Source organism: Trachurus trachurus (genome assembly GCF_905171665.1).
Source record: "Trachurus trachurus genome assembly, chromosome: 18".
Classification (NCBI taxonomy): domain Eukaryota; kingdom Metazoa; phylum Chordata; class Actinopteri; order Carangiformes; family Carangidae; genus Trachurus; species Trachurus trachurus.
The window spans coordinates 29,039,593-29,057,637 of record NC_139909.1 but is presented as its reverse complement, the minus strand read 5'-3'; the positions used below and the strand labels follow the sequence as shown (position 1 = coordinate 29,057,637).

The window sequence follows — 18,045 nt, the reverse complement described above, 5'->3', positions numbered from 1 at the left end:
TCAGCACCAGACTGATAGCACCACGATGCACCACAGAGCGACACAGCGGCCTGTGGCCATCAAACTGTACAACTCCTCACTCTGAATGTCAGACACTCTGAGTCATTCCTTTCTGTGCAATAATCCATATTTAATGCCATACTTATGTGCAATAACCCACATTCAGTGCCATATTTATTGTACAATAAATCCTGTCCATGTTTGCACTTGTACATTTTTATATATAAATATATTTATATTTTACACACATACTATATATATACATACATATTTTATTTTATTTTACTTTATATTTCTTTCTTTTATATTTCTTGACTACTTTGCTCTTTAACTTGTACACTTTGAGCTGGAGATGTTGTTGCAACAAAAAGAAATTTCCCCTTGGGGATCAATAAAGTATTCTGATTCTGATTCTGATCAACGTACTAATGTTGTTGGCACAGAGATCATTTCATGCCAACGTTGCAAACGTAACCAGATGTAAATATTTATAGTATATTTTGAACCCGTCAAAATTTATAAAACAATTATTTATATACTATAAAAAAAATCAGTAAAATTAATACTTTTATTCTGCACCCCTCTAGACGTTCTGCGGATGTATCATTTTTGAAAAATGTATCGTTTTGATGAAAAAGTTGTAGCTATAACCTTTAAACTTTAATTCATATCTAGTTGCACAGTGAGTTTAAGCACCTTTCAGGCAAATGTTTTGGTTTAATTCTGCAGTCAAAACTAAGTCTCACCATTCTTATCAATAGTGCATCTAAGAGGAGAGTGGATATTGAATTCACATTCGATGAGCTGCTTGAAAGATGGCACAAAAAGAATGTTAATGTTGCTCAGTGTCTTACTGACGTGTAAATATCCAGCTGTTATAGTTACTGCCAATGATCATTAGGTGATAAGATCAATGTTATGATCACAGCTTGTTCCACTATCAGGAAGTGGGATAATAATCTAACCATAAAAATCCTGCCAGTCTGAAAACGAAACAGATACAAATAAGAGAAGTAATGCACACTGCCTGTTAATTATTGCTTCACTCAGCAGCCATGAAAAACATGCTCTACTAGTACAACTTTACAACATGAACAATATCCTCGACATGAAATATTGCCACTGATGAAAATGAGCCATGGCTAAGCTCTAAAGCTAATTAGCATTCTGCATCTTCCCAGTTGTATGCTACGTCTGGCAAGCACCAAATAAGGGTGCGCCTTGTTATTCTGTCGTTAGCACTCTTATGACCCATTGTTTTCTACCTAATTAATTCCCTAATGTTGGATTTACTCATGGAAGTGTCCATAGTGGGCTCGTACATGGCTACATGCAACAAGAGTCACAGGCTCCCTCAGTGGCAATTAGAGATATTGTGAACAAACTGCAAGCCTGCACGATCCCAAAGGGAGTGAGAGGGAGAGTGAAGCTCTCTGCCAGTGCTGAGAAGCACAGTGAATGAACCCCACCGGTAGCACAGTCCCTCTACATAAAACAAGGACTACTTGAAAATGAAAAGCCAGCACTGTGCAAGAATAGTGCAAGTGTGCACAAAATGTATATGGGAATTCTGATTAGTTGCTCATCACCGTTGCAACAATGAATGCACCTTGAAAGAATTGTCTTGTATTATGTAAGAAGAACAGACCTGTACGTCAACAGGAGCTGACGAAACATTCACCTACAACATCATTACAACTGTAACCCATGACATCTGTCTCCTGCCAAAAGATCAAACACCGGGGTGAGGAAATGAGGAGGTGGCATTAGCAACGTGGTCTGACACCACAGTGAGCAAAATACACTGCCTGTCCAAAGTTAGTTTCAGCCATCTCCTTAGGTGCATTTTACTGTATGTTCTTAGCACTTTATGCAGCTGTTTTTGTACTGTTTTGTCTTGTTGTGTCGCAGCACTTCCCTTTGTCCAAGACAAATCTCTCCCACGGGAGACCAATAAAATGACTTTGACTTTGATGCTTAATGCACGTCAATAATTTGACCCTTCTGAAACAGATTAAAGGGATATGTCCGTGAAGGTTCTCAGTCATCCAGGTCATCTTATTCTTGTGGAGACTTCTTCTCTTGCTTGAAGACGTTTCCCCCCTCATCCAAGAGGCTTCTTCAGTTCTGAGACTAATGCCAGAAACCCAGGTATTTAAACCCAGAGTGGGTGGTCCTGTGATTGGTTTCTAGTGAAACCAAAGTCACATGGCCACACCCCCGAGACTCGAGTCACATGACCACACCCCCAAAACTGGAGGGGGGTCATGTGACTAGGAGTCACATGTCTCCAGGTATGTATGGGGTTTAAATAATTGGTGATAAATTGGTGATAAATCTCTACTAAACCCGGCTGGAAAAAAATCGCTGTGGGGGGAACTACGTTTTGACGGCGATGTGTTTTGATATTAGCGTTAGCTGTTGTTAGCCACGTAGCTCAGCTACTAGCTTCAACTGTGTTTATATTGATTACATAGCAGATAAACAAATGTAATACGGTATCGATAACGTCTCTGTATGTCTTCACGCTGGTCCTGTTGCTCCGGTGCTAATCAGACACGGGCTCAACCAGAACCAGAACCAGCACTGGAAGCAGCTCGGTGGAAAAGCTTGTAGCTAGTAGCAAGCTAGTATGAAATGTTTATGTGTTGCCTGGCAACAGCTTTGTCTCCCTTCCAGTTGTGGAACTATTTCTGTTGGCGGAGCCAAATAAATGATTAAATAAACAAACAAATAATAATCTCTTGTAGTTTATTACTGTTCTAAAATGCGCTCGTAGCACTGTTGTATAAAAGCAATATCACACTCGAGGTCGTGCTGTTGTAGCCTACCGTATATCAGCACGGTGTGATCTATGACCGAATCACACCCGTGCTGATATATAGTACAACAGCACTCCCTCTCATGTGATATTGCTTAAATATTTTTTCATGCGAGAAAGTAACTGTTTAGATCCAAAATATACGGCCAGTTTATCCAAATGACGGCTGTTTAGAAGTTTGCTCCGATGTTTTTTGGAGACATGAAGCTCCACCTGTGTGAGCAATGACCGCAACATCACAGAGACAGCAGCTGGTCTGCAGAGCTGCTCGGCCGGCCAACCTCCGTCGTCATCCCGGGGGACAAAACTGTCATTTGGATAATAAATTACCCGTAGGTTTTTAGAGGTTTACCACCGGCTGGTTAAATTATTTTTAGGAGATAAATGTTGGTCTCTTTGATGAAATCTAACAATTGTGGCAGTAGCATTAGTTTGTTTGAATGAAAAGTGAAGCTTCATGTGTGTATTGGACAGAAGAGCAGCACAGCCTCAGGGCTCTGTATGTACAGAAGTCACCACATTTACATCAATAAATAAATGTTTTACAATGGACACATCAGTCTGCATTGAATTTTATTATTATTATTATTATTTTTTTATTTATTAAGTTATATAATATGGTTACGGTACACAGCATAGATACTTCACTACTCTAAACCGTCTTTGGTTATGGTTATATGTCAGGGTCTGACGTCGGCTACACAAATCTCTGTTTTTCTCTGTTTACATACAAATGTGCAAACAGAGTTTTCCAAAATCTCCAGTTTTTAAAAAGCATCGTTTTCAGGGGCGAATTCTCCGTTTATCCAATGAAAGGCTCTTACCTATTAGCTTAGTTAAATCCAGCTGGTGACTTTCTTTTGGGACGGGCAGTTTATTAACAAATACATATAATAATCCATACATTTAGATTGGCAACAATGTTATGGGGAAGCAAACTGATATGGATGCATGCAGACTATTTACAGCAGTCAGTGGACAGTGTCCCACCCTATGATGCAATAGATCTGATGGTGTTCTATCCCTCCACAACATGCCCTCAGCTTATACTGAGGATCTGAGCACCGTGCCTGCACTGTGATCTTCCCAGGGGCTCAACGCCGCAGGTGATCAAAAAGCATCCCCCCGTGGAACTCTGGGGAATATGATGTAGTACACATCACAGCGAGTATCAGCATGTGAGCGCTTCATTAAGCGACTGCCCGGTGGACAGCCCTTCAACCACTCCAAATTGTACTTCACACCGACCTGAGCCCTGCTCTACCTTGTAATGAAATACTGGTCTTTTTTTAGCTGTCCAATGCACTTGGAGCTTCATTGGTGAGGAGAATAATCAGAGAAACAGATTCTCAACAATAACCGGCCTAACCGTATTAGCGTTAGTTTGCTCTAGCTCCCTTCAGTTAGCGTTCAAACTCCTAAATGTCTCAATGTAATATGATTATAATAAAGTGATGATTAGCAGAGAAATCCAACAGTGGGATGTAACACAGTATATTCAGTGGGCTCTTCATAAGGTGCAGAGGAATCTTGACTGGTGGTGCTAAGGATTTCAATTATTTGAGGGTAGAGGAACTAAAACACTGTAGCTGTGCAAACCTTATTTTAGTGTTTTCAATTGATGTGAATGCTAAAGTAATGCTCAAATAAAGCTGTGTGTCTGGTATCAGAACCTTCCTTTCACAGTTGTGAAATGTGACAATACAATTAACCTTACACGGTCAAGACCACTTTAGGAACAGGGTTTTACAAATGGGACAAATCTGTACATTTCTGGGTTACCTACCAAATAATGAAAAAACAGTTTTCATAACAATTCATGGCATCCCACGTTACTGTAACCTCAACACCAACAATGTGTTACCACACGCCATCCACCTACCTACCCCTTATACAAGACGCATCGTCTTTCATCTGCACACTGCACCATGTTCCACGGGTAGAGCGCACATTTTTAGATTGAGTATAAGCAGAACACTTATCCTATTGTGTGAAGCTGCATAATTTCAGATGATCTTTATAAGATGCAACAGACTCCACAGTCTGTAATCAGACACCACCACCGCCACCACATCACAGCCGTCCCTGCACATCAAGCTTAATTCATCATCCAATCAAGACTATGACCATAATCCACTTTTGTTTATTATAGCTTCCAGCTAAAGTAATGTGCTTTGTCTGTGGTCTGCCAAGCTCGGGCGAGATGCAAAAACATTTTTCGCAAAAATCCAATAAGGCCAGGAAGCATTGTGGCAGAGGGGGTTTGGCGAAAGCGTTTGGAGTGTATGTGGGTAATGAAATGCTGCTTGTCAGTGACAGTAAAAGGGCTTATCAATTAGCTTCCCCTCATTCTCTCGCCTACCCTTCCTTATTTTTTATTTCCTTTTCTTTGTGCAGCCGCTCAGGGGCTTCACGCAGCACTTTGGGGAAAACTATCTTTCTTTCATATTCATCATTTTTATTCTGCCTCTGTATTCACAACAAAACAAGTTCTTTCATCTTTGATACACTGTCTGTCTGGGCTCTCCTCAAATAAACTCTGCCTGTGTAGGGAAAGGTACGCTTGGATCTTTAAACAGCGCCTGCACTACACTGCACAGACGCAACAACAGCGCTGCATGCTTGAAACAATTAATTAGCTTTTAACTGGTAGCTGGTGATTTGAAAAATAAAAAAGCGAAGATCGTTGCAATTTGAGGTTGAATACAACCGTGGAGGAAATAATGACTGGATTGTGTTTAAAGTCAAGGCTGTGCCACATTGTCACAACTAAACCTTTCATAATATTTTACATTAGAGATATGATGCAGCAGCTCAACACAGCATGGCAGAGCCACTGTCATGTCTGCGCTGCAGCTCTCTCTTCTTCATTTTCATTATTCTGCCTCAATCCTCTCCTCCACCCTGGTCGGCTGGAAAGTCGTTCTTCCATGTAATTTAAAACAAACAACAGCCAGACACAGATAAGGGCATGACAGGCAGAAAATAATTCTGCTGCCTTCCTTCATCTGAGGGAGTCTAGAAAGGTCACCCTCACTGCTGCCAAGCCTTGCGTTTGTGTCTGCAGGGGAGGGGGTGGGGGAGGGGGGGCAAGAGGTCACGCTGTGGCTTGGGTGGTCTGATGCTTTGATCAGGCAGGAAGTCACCCAAAAAAACTTCCGAAGTTCCTGGAGGGTGGGGAGGGCAGAAGCTCAGCTGGTGGTGTGAGAATAGAGGGATGAAGGGATGGATCGCCGGATGGGGGCTGGATAGATAGTAGAGATGGGGGGGTTGATACAGAATAGTATTGCGATATTTTGCATGCTGATATTGTATTGATATACGGACGCCAAGTATTGATCTGAACAGACTAAAAAGTTAATTTTATTCAAAAAAATGTTAAAGCGGCCGCCCCATGCAGAGGCTGCAGTCGGCCCTGCCTCGAATCCCGTATTGGGCGGCCATTTACTGCATGTCTGCCTCCCCATTTCCTGTCTCTCTCAATTATCCTATCAATTAACAAAAAAGCCCCAAAAAATGTACAAAAAAAAAGCTAAAAAAAAATTGCAATATATCACAGCATTTTGCAATATTTTTAATATCGAAATAATATTGTATCGAGACACAGGTTTCGTGATAATATGGTACCGCAGGGCCTCTGGTGATTCCCACCTCTTATGGCTGATCAATACAGCCATGTTTTTCAATTTGCAATACTCTTATAAGTGACAATCTGAGCAGTGAAGGTGAGTGTGGGAGTTTATCCTTAACCTTGGAGATAGCTAAAAGCTCTTTAATATGTCTGTTAATAGTGTCTGTCTACCTCTATGTCATGTATTTACAAGGTGTTTGCAAGTAATACTGTAATCTAACATGGAGGCCGTCATCTGGCTTGTAAAAGTTGTTACTACAGGCTTTTCAAAACATGTGTAGCACCTAGCTATATAGTCATTTCAGTAGACCTTGAAGGGCCGGGTGTAGATGTAGATTCTCGCTTGTTTGTGAGCAGAAAAAGCTTTGATACAAAATCTAATAGTCTGTCCAAGGACCACATGCTCGCACAATTTAAGATTCCTAGCAACTATCAAGGGTAAAGATGTTCTATACTCTGAGTGCAGCCGGCTCTGGGGCTGGTACAGTATATACAGTACACCATCTGCGTCTGTCAGTGTTCCAGCAGTCTTAATTACGTACCTACGTTGCTGATGCATTGTAAACCCTAAAGAGAATTATTTTGTCATCCATCTCCGTCGGTGAGACACACTTAAAAGCCATAAACTATTTAGTTAATGGCACACCTGCAGAGCTGACACAGACTGAGTGGGAAGGAGTTTATTGGACTTCTCAACGTCAACTTCAGGGGATTGATCCAAAACTTTTTAGACACCACTCTTGTAAAAACTCTCCTGCGCCCACAGCACATTACCTTAATGCATTAAAGGCACTTTACCCCCCACTTTTATATCATGACGTGCCTTAAGCAAGGAGAAAATAAGACTCTAGGCTGTGGTGTGTACTTACGGCGGGTACTCTATGAAGCGGGGAGATATGAATGATATCAATCAGGGGAAAATCCTGCATCGGCTAGTGGGTGGCCTTCCTAACTGACAAGATTATAGGGGAGCTTTTGAAGCTGCTTTTATTGGTTCCACCACTTCATTTGGGTTTACTTAACACCTGGAAGCTTTCATCCAACACACACTGCTATGCTAAAGCACTATTTACAGCCTCTCGCGCTTTTTTTCCTTTCTCCCTGCTTTTTATTTCTCCTGTTCTCTGTCAGCCTTTCATGAAGTGTGATTGATTTGAGGGGCTCAATATCAGGACAGGTAAGGAGGATGTTTTTAACAACCATGGAGAAAGATAATGAAGGAGCTTCTTAAAATGGCCTCCCTACTGCTCAGACTCCACGGTCCAAAACAAATCTTGAGCCTGTCTCACATGCTAAGCACCTCTCTAGCAGTTTAAATGGATTATTTTTGGCTGAGTTGGGGCTTGATTGATACACAGAGGCGGGGTTGTTGAAGCGGCTGTTGGGGCATCTCTGCGATAAAGATGGGCGGGTCACCACCAAACTAAAGGGGGCAGCACTAACAAGCACTTGGATGGCTGGGTTGGAAGCCCTGCCACCTGAGAGTAGCAGAGGGAGGAATAAATAGAGTAATACGGTGAGAGGTTTTTGAAGCAGAGTGGCGGGGGGAAAGGGAGGGGGCTGGGGGGTGGGGGAGGGCGAGGGCTGGGAATGTGGGAGGGTGAACATGTATTACATATGAGCAATAGGGGGTCAAAATGTGCGAGCTGCCCCTGCGGCGAGACGCTGCACTTCTTTCAGGGGCTTGTGATGAAAAAGAGATGGAGGAGCTGGGGGGTTGGAGAGGCTGGGTGGAGGGGGGGGGGGGCAGCTTTGCAGGTCAACCGCTCATGCCATGTGACAACGGCGTGTGCCACCTGCCTCGACGACCTCCCCCCGCTTTCCCCGACTTCAACCCCATGCCGGCTGATGGAACCATTCCCATCTGCAAACCGGCGACAGCTTGTGCATCGGTGAGGCTCGGCTCCTACATTCATTCACACATTATGGACTCTAACATGAAATATCGGTCATCCTGTGTTTTTCCACCCCTGCAAAGCTGGATTGATGAGGCTCGGGGGCTACTTAAACGACGGCGGCTCACGTGCTACGACAAGGGTTGGGGGGAAGTGGGGGGGTAACATGGCAGCACAAACATGTGGCGGGGATAGTGACGAGAAAAGAAAACAGTGAAGACAGTCCTTAATTGCCTTTTCAGTCATTAACAGGGTCCCACACCTCATGAAACATTAATTACACAAAGCGCTTCGGAGATAGAGACGCTTAATTAGAAATTATTCACTGCATGACGAGAACTGAGCGATAGCATTTCGGGCGTCGTGTAAATTGTCCGTGCAAGATCTAAAATAAGCACGGCGAGAATCGGTGTACACGTTCATGCTTATCTGGCTTCCTCTCACTTGCTCGTCTTGTGAAGTGCAATTCCCTTTTTACCTGATAGCATGTTGAGTGAAGGAGGACATGTGTTAACCCTCTGTTCTCCTCCCCTGTTTGGCTCTTACCTATCCTATAACACCTGTGTGGTTCATAAATTATTTACACCACCTTGCTCTTCCCCCTGCAGACAGGGTCTAATTGACACAGAGAATCTGTCAATTACGGAGGGACTGATTGGTGTGCCGCTCTTCCGCTTCAAACCCTTCGCCTCTCAACTCATTCTCACTCTTTTTGTGACCCTATCTATGCTCCGCCTTGTCTTTCTCCCCGGCGATCTAAAAGCACAGCAAATGATATGACATTAACGCTCTTGATGGGAAATACCCTTGACACCGCTGCCCCCTCCTTGCTGTTCCAGGCGTTTCCCCCTAATCCCCTGTACAACTTGAAAAATGGTCCGCTCCACCCCTCCTCCCAGGTGTATTGATCTTTCCCTCCACCAAACGATTGCCACCGCATATTCCTGTCGTCGGTGGAGCTCTCTTGTGTGAGTGTGTGTGTGTGTGTGTATGGAATGTCCTTCCCCTCGCAAGATCATACAATGGAGTGGTAATAATGTCACCAGACTGTACCTAAGGTAATGGATCGGCCTCACTGTTACATGCAGGGCTCGGGGCATAAGTGCTGGCCTTGGGAAATGTCAGATGAATATCAGAGAGCGGACCTGGAGTGCTAAGAGTTAAGGGCAGGAGATATCTGCGATGAAGATGTAGCAAAACGCATTAAGGGACATGTAACAAACCTATCAGGGGTGTGCATAAGGACGAGGATGGTGTTGGAAATAATTAATGGGTCTGGAGGGAAACAAATGTGAAACTGAGATAATGGAGAAAGATTTGGGACACTAAGCCGAGGCCCACAGACCTGACCGTCTGCACAGTTTCTGTATATATGGATCTTGTGAAAGCAATACAATAACATTGATGAGTCTAGACAAAAAAAGGCCTTCTTTAGCTTAGTGCACTGAAACATATAAAGCAAAATCAAAACAAATGAATCCATTATGGTGAGTCTGCATATCTCTGAAACTTCAAAGCAGACAGACAGTGGGGTTGCATAAAATATTAAGGGACAGTTCAACATTTTGGAATATCTGCTCAGCCAGATGAAAATATTGATATCATATTTCATTTCTGTACAATAAAATATGAAGCTAAAGTCAGCTGCCGGTGAACTAAACAGCTGGAAACAGCTGGTGTTGTTTGTGCAAAAGTAACAGAATCTGCCCACTAGCACTCCTTAAGATGTAATTAATGACCTTCACAAAAGTGTAAAAATCTAGTCTGACATGAACATACACGTAAAGGAGTGATAGCTATCATCTCATGGCGGCCAACTCCTGACAAGAAGGTGTTCATGATAAAATGCAGTACTGTTCCTTTAATGACTTTGCTACTGTGGAGTTTATGTGAAGTTCCACTGGTGCTGCACTTTTTGATAAATTGTGTTCTTCTTGGTGCATCTCCTGTACAGCCCTCATGAGCTGCAGCAATAAATGATAGAAGACAGATATGCATTCTTTCCTTTTCTCCCTCCTAAAAATCTGAACCGTATTCTTTTTTATTGCCAATATACACGGCCTCATGTTATTTATACATACAGTATAAATAACAGAACACCTCAGTGGGACCTCTTTCATCTCGACACAAGGAGCATCAAAGATTTTTTTTACTTTGTGTGTTTGTTTTTTGTTTTTTTAATTCTACTCTTGGTCTAACGTAATCTATGACAAAAGGACCCTTACCTGCTCTTCAGATGCTGAATGCTCCCGAGACACCTGAAGCGACCGTTCACCATGATAGCCATGCGTGTGCACAGTGCTTCACACTCCTCCATGCTATTGAAAGAAAGAGTGGGAAATTTCGCAGCATGAGTGGGAAGTAGCAATAATAAATATATCAGATGCTTGAGTTCTTTTCTTTTCAGATAAGAAGCAATGGCAATCTTCTCTGAAGGAGATATAACACTGACTTTCCGTGACTTTCCTCCTTCTCATTCAAACTGCGCCAGAGCCGAGACGACGGCACAGATGACATTTGTAAAGAGACACTCTCTGTCAATATTAGAGTATGTAAAGTCATTATTGTGTTGATAAAGCTCCTGACTATTTTTCACTGAGATGTCTCCCCAGTTACAGTTCACGTTTGGGTTAGAGCATCTCTACATGTCACTATAACACCTTAAATGGACGACAAATCTGGTAATTAGAGGGAGGGAAAGGGACCATCTGTAGTTCTTATTATCTCATTTTTCCTCTTCGGGTCTTGGGCTGGAGTGCGAGTCATTTGTAGCTGAGGCAAAACCTGTGAAGCCTTCCTGAGGAATGGTGCAATTAGGATTATGACTTTGTAAAACCTGGTGGATCCGCCACTTAACAAAACACAACCACCTGGTCATGCCATGGACGATTGGAAGCAGCTCAGCCACGCTGCCTAGGACAACAACAAATGCTCTTATTTCTGAATGAAGGCAACACATGTAATGAGGGCAATGTAGTCCAAATAAAAACAACAGACAGGATTATTCACATGAACTGCCAGGAACACAGATGATTCAAAACCCGAGCGGTTTGGGAAATGGTAAAATTAAGTGGCCTATGAATCCATTTCCTTTATCACAACCATGTCCAAAAATAGCCAACATTACAGAAAGAAGTTAGGGAACTATTGTATAATGAAAAGACTCCAACACTCATATTGACAGTTTCTATTTTCATGAAGGATTTCAAGCTGTCAGTGTGGTTCTGGCAGCCAGTATTATCTGCCACACAGGGCACAATGCCTTCAAACTAAAGGGTAACTCAAATCAATTATAATCAAAATATCTAAAGTGTGTCGAAGCAAATTTCATTCGGTAGAATTTCATGATATATCTAACATAGATACTTAATATTTCATTGAAAACTGGTGTGTTTATTAAGGGTGACCCCAAATAGTCAACTATTCTACAATTGGATTCAGAGAGGTCTGATTTGAATATCAAATCATCGCAAAATGTGGTTATGAAAAAAATCATACCATTCTGAATATATAGGGGTGCTCACCGCTGCTGAACATCTGATTTTACACAGAATTTCTTTCAGCATTCACACTATTGTTATTTAAATCTTTATACTTTTTATTCTTACTTCTTCCGCTCTTTTTCTGCGTTTAACTCCTCCTTCATACTTTGTGCTATTTCAACAATTTCAAAAGAGTTTAAATCAAAAGCAACTGGACTTGGTTATTTGTCTAGGAAGACGTTTCACCTCTCATCCAAGAGGCTTCATCAGTTCATGTAGCATCTGACCAAGCTGGGACTGGTCCAACTATCTGGTGTGGAGACCCAGGTATTTAACCTCTTGTGGGGGCGTTCACAAGACCGATGATGTCACTGGAAACCCTTTGTGCTCCATGTGCCAACGACAGTCGTTGGAGTGACAGTCGTTGGTGGGAAGTTGGTTTCGACTTCGTTAGTGCCCTACTGTGTTATAACGACAGTCGTTGGAGTCACAGGAGGCCATTTGTGAACAGTTGTTCTTTGAGATTAGATTGTTGAATCTCCTGGGAAGGGATGAAAGGGCAGCATTGTAAACTGGAGATAGGTGGTGTCTCAGACCTCCTCCTCTGTTTAGGGATGGTTTCTCTACTTTTACATAGATGGCTTCTTTTACTCCTCTTTCAAACCATCTGTCCCCAATGTCCAGGATGTGGACATTGTTGTCATCAAAGGAGTGGGCTTTCTCCTTGACAGATGTAAATGGACAGCAGAGTCCAGGCCTGAGGACTTAGCTCTCCTGTGTTGGGCCATGCGTTTATGCAGTTGTTGTTTTGTTTCTCCAATGTAGAGGTCTTTGCATTCCTCGTTGCATTGGACAGCATAAACCAGATTGCTTTTGTGGGTGTGTGGTGTTCTGTCCTTGGGATGTACCAGTCTCTGTTTGAGTGTGTTGCTGGGTTTGAAATACACAGGGATACGGTGTTGGTTAAAGATCCTCCTGAGTGTTTCTGATACTCCAGACACATATGGAATGACTATGTTGTTTCTCTTGTTTTGGTTTTCTTTCTTAACCACTTTGCTGGTTTACTATTTATCGTACTGATGGAAATTTGCTTGGACACTTTACAATACACATTCACTTAAATGGATCATTTGGTTGCTTTGCTATTGAAGAGACAAAACATCCTACTCTCATCTTTGTGGGTGGAGAAAATAAGTATATTCTAAGTGATCCTGCACCTGTGTGATGTGAGGATGACTGAGCGCCCCTCCCTGATGACGCTGAGGATGCAGTCCCACAGGAAGCGCCGGGCCTTGGGGTCCATCCCAGTGGTTGGCTCATCCTACGAGAAAACAGACCGTCATTACAGCAGTTCCCGTTACATCATTTGTTTTGGGAACGTGGTATAAAATTGAAGGTAATAATCTAATTTCACCACATCGGTTAATGATGTGTCTGGGTGAAAAATAAAAGGAAATATGTGCATAAATTGTTAGAGAAACATAATGAGCAGTAATAAGCAGCATTCTTCAACCTAACTGGACAACTGTGGATTTGTGTATAAATAAATGTGTATGACAGCTCTTACACCATCATCCAAAACACTGTCACACTGAGGCCCAGAGACTTGTCCTATATACATAAAAACACACATAGGCACATGGCACATAGGCACAATTGTAGGTGAATTCAGAGAAGGCCTGATGCCCACAACATGGAGACACATACTGAAGCTCTTTCCAACACAACACACACACACAGACCCACACACACACACAAGTCTCAGTGACTTGCTTTTTCTTTTTCCTCAGGGCTAGTCTGTCCATGCACGATTAGAGACTGACAGTACTCAGTCCATTGGCTGGTTTCGTTCCAGGCCTGGTTCTCCCTCACTAGCACAATCCTACAAATCCCATGGGGTCCTTCCATCACCGTGCCCAATGAGTCCCTGTGCAAACCTTATGTGGCACTGCCTGGAGGCCGCCTGGGCTCCCTGGGCTAGCACACAATACTGAAACTGACACAGACACTGACAACACATTATCCCGCTGCCTCAAAGTGAAGGCTAGCCTGGCTCAGGCCAGTAAATAAGGAGGTTTGGAACAGTGCAGCTCCATAGCCTGCAAACTGAGCCAGAAAACAGAAATGACTGGAAAGATTATTCAGTGAATGTTGCCATTTATTATGGGTTGCTCATTACCTGAATACAATTTGCTATTAGCCACACAATTTGATGCACTGTTTTTATGCTAATGTATTTATAACAGTTTACAGGAAGGAAAATTAAATGGTAAAATGATCTACTGTATGTTTCAACTTATTTGGGAATATATACAACTAAGTTTGTTTTTTTTATCTCTATCTTTTATCATTTCAGCTTTATATGACATTGTGATGCGGTGGGATAAGTCAAACCTGAAATTAATCATAATTAAAATTTATACAAAACACACAGCCCCCCGTGGGGAGTCCCCAATGTGATTTAAAGCCATTAAAGTCTGTTCCTCTAGATGACATGGACACAACCTCCTAATTCATGTTAAAGCCGCTTAATTGAAAACATGTGATGCAGTATGTTCTGAGTCATGCTTTCATTAATCTTCCATCGCAGAGAAAATGCTTTTGCCCTCAGTTTTAACTCCTGATGGATAGGAATTTAATGTGTGTTAAAGTAGTTCTGTGCTGCGCAAATTGGTACTTCCCTGAGAAAAAGTGATGAATTAAAACATGACCAGTGAGTGACCCCTGAAACATACACCGTCCTCATCCACAAATAATATACTTGTGATCCTTGGGGAAATTCAGTCAGGATTTGCGAATTTGATCCATATCTTGTTTTTTTTCTTCTCTCTCTCTATTTCTCATTTCAGAAAGCATACATTAGCCCAAATTCCTATACTCTATCATTTTCTTACCACATTCTAGTCTCTGTGCGCTTGTAAAGAGAGAGAAAAAACTCCCAGATCTGCTGTAATCCAAACATCTGCACCACATCAATATTGATTTAAAATATTACAGTCTTAAGTCTTAATAAAACAGAAGCGTATCACATTCTCACTGTGTACAACACATCAATAAAGCTGAATCTCACCAGAAAGATCACTGGAGGACAACCGATCAGGGCTATAGCCGTGGAGAGTTTACGTTTGTTCCCACCACTGTAGGTTCCTGCAGACTTGTTGGAATATTTGACCAAACCCAATTTCTGGATCCCCCACTCAGCCACCTTTAGAAGAGGTTAAAAAAAGAAAAAGAAAACGACACAAAGTGAACATTATGGTGTCAAGAAGAGTGTTTTCGTGATGGATGATATTTTGGCTTAGATCTCCGTTGTATTTAAGCTCGGTGGCTTTCAAGGACGAGGCATGACAGCTGGCATCGCTGTAAGACCTTAATCACAGGCTGGTGAGGCACTTTACTGTTCTCCCTCCTATTTCAACAATTTCTCGTCAAACACCAGCGTTCAGGAGCATCGCCAGTGTGCACAATATCACCAGGTCCAGAGGGGCGTGTTTAAGTGGCACACTGGATGCAGACAGTGGGCCCTGCGTTTCATTTACAATGCATTCCTTGCAAATACATGTGGATATATTGGATTGAAGATTATGTAAATATGACAACACGAGGGTTTGGTTGGAGGATCACCACCGAACTGGCGATATGACAATGGGCAAGTGTAAAATTAAGAGTTATGCTAGCAGCGCAGAACAGGGTCCCTTTGGACTGCAGCTAAGAGATCAAAGTCCTGGCGCCAGGTCTGAGGTCTATGGTCGCCGCCAGCCTCTTCCTCTTTTGATCATACTGTTGCAGAAGCGGGCCGTGCAAGAGGAGTGCAGGGAGGCCGCATAGGGCTGGCCACACCACTAGGCATGGTGAATAATGTAGAGCCATAACCCACAGCTGCTGCTTTTCTACCACCGGCCATTTTTCATTATGTATGGCTTCTCCCATTGAGGTTATCTATCACTTTGACGTGTGCTCCAGCTTGCCCTACATGATTTCTGGTTGAAAAAGCATTTGATGATAACAATAAAAACATTTCTGAAAGAGGAAATAAACATAGTTCGGCATATATTTTGTTTTAATCCCCAATTATGATGACTAATCTACATTCACGTTCAAACAGTGCTTCACAATTAATTTTAAATGTGCAAGGACAAGAAGTAGGAGGGTGGTTACCATGGTGACCTCATTTTCTGGTACCCCTCGTAACCTGGCGTAGAACTCCAGATGTTCTCGTCCAGTAAGCAGGTCATCGATAGCATCAAACTGAGGACAATAACCCATATTCTGGTGCACATCCCTCATTTCTGTCCGTATGCTGAGAGAAAGAACAAGCATGTTATTTGACAATGGCTTCCATTAGTGTCTGACATTAAAGACCTACAGACTATAAAAAATAAATAAATAAAAACGTAGCAAGACAGAGAGTATGATGTGATATATGTATAATGAGAACAGTTAGTAGGCCAAGTAGCATACACTTCATTTATTCTGACTATTGCATTTCAAAGAGAACTAAGATTTAAATTGATTTAGTGGGAAAGATTCATTAAATATCCGCAATAACTTGATAAGAAAAAGAAAATCAGAGCAGAGAGTGTCAAGGACTGTGTTTCTCTTTGAATCTCTTCCAAACTAATATGGAGAAGCAGAGAGGTTCATTTCACACATACTGTACTGTAGGACTCGTACTCTCTGCCTTTGAAACTAAAGACAGGCAAACAAAAATAATAAAAACTTAACTAAAACAACTGTACACAAAAACTCTGGGAAATCATCTTTTCCAATCAGTTCCAGGCACAGCAACATGCATGCTCTAGAGGCAACTGAAATAATGGCAGTAATGGCTCCAGACAAAGACATACTTTTTCTTTTCACAATCTATGAAATTAATACTTTAACCACCTGCAGGGAGCAAATGTTACAGCTGATTTTCCTTTTTCCTTTTATAGCTGCTTTGTTTTTCCAGACATAATATTGAACCCATTTTTCCCCCCTAAATGTTATTTTCCCAGAGCAATGGTCAGCCTCAGGGAAACTAAATGTAATTTGATGTGTTTGGAGGCTGCAGGTGGTGGACTGAAAGCTTTGGTGATCTAATATTATGTTTTGTTTTAGTTTTGATAAAGGTTCATGATAAGAGTAGGTTATAGCCTTTATCAGGAACTACCCATCACAACTCCATGTTTTTAGTTTGTTAGCACTGGTGGACAGATTCTACTGCTGCCCACCAAATAAAGACCCTAACTGTTGACTTTGCTGGTGGTAACCATTTAGGTTTACTGCCCCAAACTAAAGCCATTAAACTGCATCTATGGAGATGCTTAAAGAAAATTAATCAATCAAAATAAAAATTATTTTAATGAAGAATTTAGCTGTTTTTCCTGTATGCTAATTACCAAACAGCTGCTGTCCACAGTTTCTCCTCCATTTAATTTTGAAGTAGTTGGTGGCAACCTGTGTCACTTTAATTTATTACACCACTACACGGCCCATTTAAAGATTAGACATTTTGACAAAAATTTCTTATTCTGTTTCGGTTAGGCGCTTCACCTAGCATAAAGCCTGGAAGCACAGCTAGCACAGCTCTGTCTAGAGATTTAAAAAATGTGTTTACCAGCACCTCCTTGATTATTTGTTATATGAAGAAGTATGCAAACCTTTGAGAATTAGCACATTTTCTGCATGAATTGGGCAAAAAATATGATCTTATATTATATATATATATATATATATATATATATATATATATATATATATATATATATATATATATATATATATATATATATATATATATATATATATATATATATAAAATTGGCCAATTTAAGAGGTGCTGGTGGGTGGATTCCTTTTACTTTTGGCGAGGGCACATTATCATCCCCCACTTTCAGCCTGTACAGTATGCTAAGTTAAGATCATCGCCAGCTGGCTCTGGCTTCTCATTTAGATTACATGACAGTGGTGTCAATATTCTGCTTTGAAACACGAGTGAGATGGTCCACTGCGGCTGTCAGTTTGCTGTTGGTCTTAGCAGGCCGGCTTTGCTCTTTAGCATTCGACAGGCAGCGACTCTGGGCGGTGAAACAGATGGCGAATGCAGGTATGAGCAGCTAGTCCTCGTGAGCTCACAATCACAGATAAGAGGGAGAGTTGTTGCTTCTTCTCTACTGCTGATCATTCTTGCCAATGCAGAGAAAGCGTAATGAGCTGAAAACAGAAGAGTGGGAG

The 18,045-nt window shown here is 41.8% G+C and overlaps 1 protein-coding gene across 4 annotated transcripts in view; it reads right to left on the bottom strand.

The window, feature by feature from the left end:
• The window catches only part of LOC311002053 (phospholipid-transporting ATPase ABCA1), a 182,600-nt gene that overhangs the window by 12,724 nt on the left and 151,831 nt on the right, over positions 1 to 18,045 (bottom strand). For 3 of the 4 annotated variants that reach the window (XM_083993263.1, XM_083993262.1, XM_083993264.1), the window contains 4 exons: positions 15,988 to 16,129; positions 14,900 to 15,034; positions 13,047 to 13,150; positions 10,573 to 10,665 (listed from right to left, as the gene is read on the bottom strand). In XM_083993263.1, coding sequence (XP_083849389.1) covers positions 10,573 to 10,665; positions 13,047 to 13,150; positions 14,900 to 15,034; positions 15,988 to 16,129 — 474 coding nt within the window. Of the gene's footprint in view, positions 1 to 10,572; positions 10,666 to 12,089; positions 12,371 to 13,046; positions 13,151 to 14,899; positions 15,035 to 15,987; positions 16,130 to 18,045 lie in introns of those variants that run through there. The other variant, XM_083993265.1, reaches the window with a different exon arrangement.